This window comes from Phoca vitulina, unplaced genomic scaffold (assembly GCF_004348235.1).
Source record: "Phoca vitulina isolate PV1807 unplaced genomic scaffold, GSC_HSeal_1.0 scaffold2, whole genome shotgun sequence".
Taxonomy (NCBI): domain Eukaryota; kingdom Metazoa; phylum Chordata; class Mammalia; order Carnivora; family Phocidae; genus Phoca; species Phoca vitulina.
In genome coordinates this window covers 74,785,956-74,792,397 of record NW_022589705.1, presented here as the reverse complement: position 1 = coordinate 74,792,397, position 6,442 = coordinate 74,785,956, and the positions used below count along the sequence as shown (strand labels likewise).

The window sequence follows — 6,442 nt, the reverse complement described above, 5'->3', positions numbered from 1 at the left end:
AAGGGGGAGGGCTGCATTCGCCACTCACGCCCTCAGTCTACTCTCCGGACCACAGTCCTGGTGAGCCTGTAAAACCCAGGTCAGGCCATGTTGCTCCCCTGCCCAAACCTCCTGAGACACTTCACACGGGCTTTGAGGGACCTCTAAGATCTGCCCCACCCCACACCTTCCATGTTCTCCAGCATGCTTCTTTTGCTCACCTCACTCCAGCCACACTGACCTCCTTGCTGTCCCTCAAGCAGGAAACACCAGGCACGCTCCTGTCTCAGGGCCTTTGCACTTTCCGTTCCCTCCTCCAACAGGCTCTTTCCCCCGGAGAGCCACAGGGCTCCCTCCCTTCCCTCACATTATGCATCAGATGTCAGCCCCTTAGTGAGAGTATCTCCTCTCTTCTATTCAACATCAAAACAGCACGCCCTGCACCCTCCACCCTCCCTCCCTCCCTGCTTTCCACATAGCATTTATCACCATCGAGCAGGTTCTGTGTTCTGTCTCCCCATAGCTAGAGTATAAAATCCACAAGGACAGGGACATTGGTTGTCATCCCCTGGATGGTCTCCAGCGTCTAAGACAGTGCCACAGCACCCAGTGGGTGCTCAGTCCAAATTTGTTGAATTAGTAAATTCATACATGGGCCTGGTGCCCTGCTAGGTGCTGGGGATGTAAGCAAGACCCAGCTGCCTGCCCTCAAGGGGGCCCGCAGTCTAATGCGGCAGGATGGGAGGGGGTAGACACAGGTAAATGATGCACCTAGGGTAGGAGGAGGGGAAACAGGGAGTTGTTTAACTGGTACAGAGTTTCAGATTTGCAAGATGAAAAAGCTCTGGAGGGGCGCCTGGGTGGCTCAGTCGTTAAGCGTCTGCCTTCGGCTCAGGTCATGATCCCAGGGTCCTGGGATCGAGCCCCGCATCAGGCTCCCTGCTCAGCGGGAAGCCTGCTTCTCCCTCTCCCACTCCCCCTGCTTGTGTTCCTTCTCTTGCTGTGTCTCCCTCTGTCAAATAAATAAATAAAATCTTCAAAAAAAAAAAGAAAAGAAAAGGAAAAGTTCTGGAGTTCTGTCCCTCAGCAGTGGGAATGTACTTAACACTACTAATGGTACATTTTTAAATGGTTAAGACAGTAAATTCTATGTTACATGTTTTTTGGTAAAAAAAAAAAAAACATTAAGGAAAGAATTTTAAAAAACAACAACAAATTCCCAAAATAAAACAATGTACCCAGGAGCAGTACCTGAGCCGCTGACAGCACAAAGGCTCACCTAAGCCGGTGGAGGCGGAGGCCAGCAAGCGGACTTGTGGGAGAAGGTGACATAGAGCAAAATCCTGGAAGACTCCCAGGTTCAGCTTGTGAGGGTGCTCCAGGCAGAGGGAACATGCAGACACAGGCAGAGTGCATGGAGAACCACAGTAATGAGGGCAGCTGAATCACAGAGTGAAATGGGGAGAGGGATGAGGCTGGAGAAGGCAATGGGGAGCCACAGAAGGGTTCTAAGCAAGGCAGTGTGCAGTCAGATCTCTGGGGAAAGGTGGAGGCTGGAGGCCAAGAGACCAGCTAGGAGGCCATTGAGACAGTGGCCCATAAACAGGATCAGAGCAGTGGGAAGAGAGGGAGGTGTGGCGTTCCAGGGATGTCCCCCAGGTGGACTGGCCAGGTTGTGGGGATTACTGTCTTGGCTGATTCTGCTCTGCTTTTCCTTAGAAAGGGGCCTGGTCATTCAAACCCTGATCCCCAGAGTCCCTGAGGAAGGGCTGAGAATAGGGTGAGGGGCCTTGCTGTCTCTACCTGCTCCTCCCTCGTTCCAGTAGAAGGGATCAGAAAGGCTTGGGAGAGCCTGGGCCCAGCAGCAGGAGGGGAACTCTGGGAGCCTAGGCTGTCTTGGGGGCGTGGTAAGAAGCCGCCTCCAGGGACCTCCGTTCTCATGCCCTCAGGGGTCAGAACTAAGTGGGCGCAGTTGTCAGCTTTGGAAATCCAGGAGGCTCTGCTCAGCCTGGCCCTGAGGGACCGGCCTGGAAGAAGAAGCCAGTTCAGCCTGATCCTGAAGTTCTGAGGTCTGAGCCAAGCCCACCACACTTGCTGCCCCGAAAGTCTCCCTACTAGTAGGGCTGAAGGCAGGATCCTCAGGGCCCCAGCCCTGGGGCACTGGGAGTCCAAGGACTGAATCCTGTTGTGGAAAAACAAGGACCTTTCTGCCACCTGCCCCAGGTCTCAGCCCCCACCTCCCACATTCCCTTTCCTTAGCTGCCCCGTCCCCCCAATGCTCCACCCCTGAGCTTCCTTCCCCTCAGCCCTGTCTGCCCCCACCAAGACCAACCCACAGACCCCTTTTGGCCACAACTGTTTTGCCACGTTTTGAGCCACCACTCACTTGAAAACTCTCTGTGTACCAATATTATGCTATGTGCTGATTGGATCTCCTATCAACCCTACACAATAGGAACCATTACTATCCCCATTCTACAGAGGAAAAAACTGAGGCACAGGAGTCAACAGCAAAGTCTCAACTTCTAGGCTCTTCTGCCTCTGCCCAGCAAAGTCTCAGCACCCTGGGGCAGCGGCCAAGGTCTTTGCAACCCTTGGCCTTTGCTCACGTTGCTCCTTCAGACTAGAACGATCCCCCCAGCCCCCTCAACCAGCTAATTGAGTCTCCTCCAGGAAGTGCTCCTAACCAAGTCCACTCTGAGTCACCCTGTAGTTCTCAGGAAAACCTTGCATATTCACAACTTTACCCTTACCCAAGGGCTGAGATGCTCAGTTCCTGCCTCCTGTACCAGCCAGTGTGAGCGGAGGCCAGAGACCACACCTGGCTGGTTTATGGTCAAGTCCCCGGCTCCACTTAGAATGCCTGCTACACAGCAGCCCCCCATCGATGTTCATCCACAGGGTGATGCTTGAGTGAACGGGGGGGGGGGGGGGGGGGGGGGGGATTTCCGCCCACCTCTTTAATTGTTTTGGGTGCCCCTACCCCTTTTAGAGGCATGAGGATGGGATCCAAACTGAAGGTGGGGAGCCCCTCCTCTTCGGTCTCCAGTGACTTCTGGGAGTTGCTTAGTGACCTCTGATCGCCTGCCCAGGAGTGGGGATGTTTGAGAATTCGGCAAGAATTCAGGCTGGGTTGAGAGCCCAGCTCCACCACAGATGCTAGGGAAGGCAGATATAACCCCTCTCTCCCAGTGTGGTTCCCCAGGTCCTGATGAGCCTCCATTGCCAAGTCCTGGCACAGTGCGGGGCACACTGAGGCCACCTAAAAAATGAGTGACCTTCTCCCTCCTTTCTTCCCACCGAGGGCAAGAGGCCCCCAAGTCAAGGAAAGGCCCTTCCCTGGAGGCCCCCACACCCTCATCCCCGTCTGCCCGTCCCTCACAGCCCTCAGGTCAGATGCAGGATCAGAAAGTTCTTGCTATGATCCTTTCAAATCCAGCCACCCTGAAAACACTTGGCCCCGGAGAACTCCTGAACTCCCCGGAGAAACAGGCTGGGAGGGTTACCGGCCGGAAGACGGCGCCGAGGGCGAAGAAGGGGACGCCAGAGGCTTCTCGAGCCCCCTCCACCCCCCCGAATTCTCAGTGCCACCTCAGGGCCCCTTCCTTGAGCGCGGCTTCACGGAGTCTGCACCTCCTCGCCCCCGCCCCCCGCTCTGAAAAGCGCCCCGCCGCCCTCCCGCCGCGCTTCCTGCCCCCACCCCGCCCCTCCGCGCTATTTAAGGCGCCCCCGCCGCCCAGCGCCGTCCAGCAGGGCTCCCGCGGGCGCCGCTCCGCCGTCGCGCTTCCCCGCCGCCACTGGGCCGCCAGGCAAGCAGGCAGGCGGTGAGTAGGGTTGGGGGGCGGGGGGGGGCGGACCGGGGCGCCACCTGCCAGCGAGCGAGCGGGGGACACGTCTGCCTCCGGCCAGGGGCTGAGGGTGGCTGCGGGGTCCGGGGGGAGCCCCAAGGGCTAGGCTTACCCAGCCTGCCTGTGGCCAGGCTCTCTGCTAAGCCACGTTCCAACCTTCTTTCAGTGTGTTCTTATTACCCTAGGAGGTAAGAGTATTATTTCCATTTTACAGGAGAGGATGCTCAGGTGCTAAGGTTGACACTTCCCCAAGGTTAGTTCACAAGAGGGAGTGAGGACCGAGGTCTGATTCCACAGCCTGGCTCTAAACAGCCTTGCTCCAAGGAAGAAGCACCTCCTCTGCATCCTTCCCTGCATTTCTCCCCCCAGTTCTCCGCTCCCCTTCCCTCCCTTCCCCAATGTTCTGGGAACTTTGTGGCCTGTGCCTATGGCAGCAACAGCTTGGGGGATGGAGGAAGGATGGAGAAAGGGGATAGTATCAGTGTCCATGCTTAAGTGGCAGGTGGTCACTATTGCTGACAGGTGGGACTATTACAAGATGCTGCCTTTAGCATCTAACACCCGTCCCACAAGCTCAAAGGTTAGAGTGAGGGCAGCTGGGTGAGCTACAATGGGCAGAAGAGTGGGGAGCCGAGGCTTTGGGCCCCCTGAGAAGTTGAAGATAGCACCACCCCCACCCCCACAATCTGGAGACAGACAGCCTGTCATGAGCAAAGGAAGGAGGGGCATAGCACAGCTGTGTGACCTTAGGTAAGTTCCTCAAGTTCTCTGTTCCCATTAGCTCAGGAGGCTCAACTTGATCCAACTCTTGAGCTGTGTCATCCTGGGACAATGGCTGGGAACAAGAGGGACACAGGTGTATGACAAGACAAGGACCCTAGCTGTATTTTGTCAGAGCTTAGTAGCCATCATCCAAAGATCAGCTTTTAGTCCTGACCACCCCGCTGGGTGTGAGCCCCCAGGCCAGTCCCTCCCCCTCCTTGAGCCTCAGTGTCTCTGTAGGCAAAATGGGCATGGCCAACCTCCCCGCAGGCTTGTTGCTAGGACAACTGAGGATGCCATGCTGACAGCATCCTCTGTCTCCCTGCAGACGGAGGCCGGGGAGCCATGGGCGACTGGAGCTTCCTCGAGAAGCTGCTGGACCAGGTCCAGGAGCATTCCACCGTGGTGGGCAAGATCTGGCTGACGGTGCTTTTCATCTTCCGCATCCTCATCCTGGGCCTGGCTGGTGAGTCGGTGTGGGGCGACGAGCAGTCCGATTTCGAGTGTAACACGGCCCAGCCGGGCTGCACCAACGTCTGCTATGACCAGGCCTTCCCAATCTCCCACATCCGCTACTGGGTGCTGCAGTTCCTCTTCGTCAGCACGCCCACCCTGGTCTACCTGGGCCATGTCATTTACCTGTCTCGGCGCGAGGAGCGGCTGCGGCAGAAGGAGGGGGAGCTGCGGGCGCTGCCAGCCAAGGACCCACACGTGGAGCGGGCACTGGCAGCCATCGAGCGTCAGATGGCCAAGATCTCGGTGGCGGAGGACGGTCGCCTGCGCATCCGAGGGGCACTGATGGGCACCTACGTGGCCAGCGTGCTCTGCAAAAGCGTGCTAGAGGCCGGCTTCCTGTACGGCCAGTGGCGTCTCTACGGCTGGACCATGGAGCCCGTGTTTGTGTGCCAACGGGCACCCTGCCCCTACCTCGTAGACTGCTTCGTCTCGCGGCCCACGGAGAAGACCATCTTCATCATCTTCATGCTGGTGGTCGGCCTCGTCTCCCTGGTGCTTAACCTGCTGGAGCTGGCTCACCTGCTGTGCCGCTGCCTCAGCCGGGGGATGAGGGCCCAGCGCGGCCAGGATGGCCCCCTGACCCAGCGCACCTCCTCGGAGCCCTACGCTGACCAGGTCTTCTTCTACCTCCCCATGGGCGAGGGACCCTCGTCCCCACCGTGCCCCACCTACAATGGGCTCTCATCCAGTGAGCAGAACTGGGCCAATCTGACGACAGAAGAGAGGCTGGCTTCTTCCAGGGCGCCCCTCTTCCTGGACCCACCTCCCGAGAGTGGCCAGAAATCCCCCAGTCGCCCCAGCAGCTCTGCTTCCAAGAAGCAGTATGTGTAGGGGCCTGGGGCTTCTGTCACCCAGCAGAGGGGCCCCGGGAAGTCTGGCTGCCTTGGATGTCCTCTCCTGGAAGACTGCAAGGATGAGGGAGGCAGGGGAAGCAGATGCTTGCTGGCCACGGGGGCCTCATTGCAGCCTGTTTTTGAACACCTAGGGCCTTCCTGGTGAGCAGAGGGCACCATGGTTTCCCCTCCAGAACATGACTTTGCCCCAGGCATGGACCGAGCTAGCTTGGGGTGCTCTTGGCCAAGGGTGTTGTGGCACCTCTGGACTCTCTCACCTGGTTCAGAGCAAACCCGGAGCCAATTTTACCCCACCCTCATGGGAGATTCACCTCTGCCCACGTTGCCCTCACAGGAGAAGGCTGGTCGAGGCTGCTGGGTCGGCCTTGATCACACGCACAGAGCCTGTGCTGGAGCTGGCCCTGTCAGGGTGTCTCGTTCTCACTCCTTCTTAGTTCCACTGTTTATGCTTCTAAAATAAACAAGACTTGATCACAAGCTAGG

The 6,442-nt window shown here is 57.8% G+C and overlaps 1 protein-coding gene across 1 annotated transcript; it reads left to right on the top strand.

Annotated features, from left to right (window-relative positions):
- Window positions 1–3,723: 3,723 nt before the first annotated feature.
- Window positions 3,724–6,430, top strand: GJA4 (gap junction protein alpha 4). The gene is made up of 2 exons (XM_032417551.1): window positions 3,724–3,803; window positions 4,918–6,430. The coding sequence occupies exon 2, from the start codon at window positions 4,935–4,937 to the stop codon at window positions 5,934–5,936; it is 1,002 nt and encodes a 333-aa protein (XP_032273442.1). The 5' UTR covers window positions 3,724–3,803; window positions 4,918–4,934; the 3' UTR covers window positions 5,937–6,430.
- The last annotated feature ends 12 nt before the right edge of the window (window positions 6,431–6,442 follow it).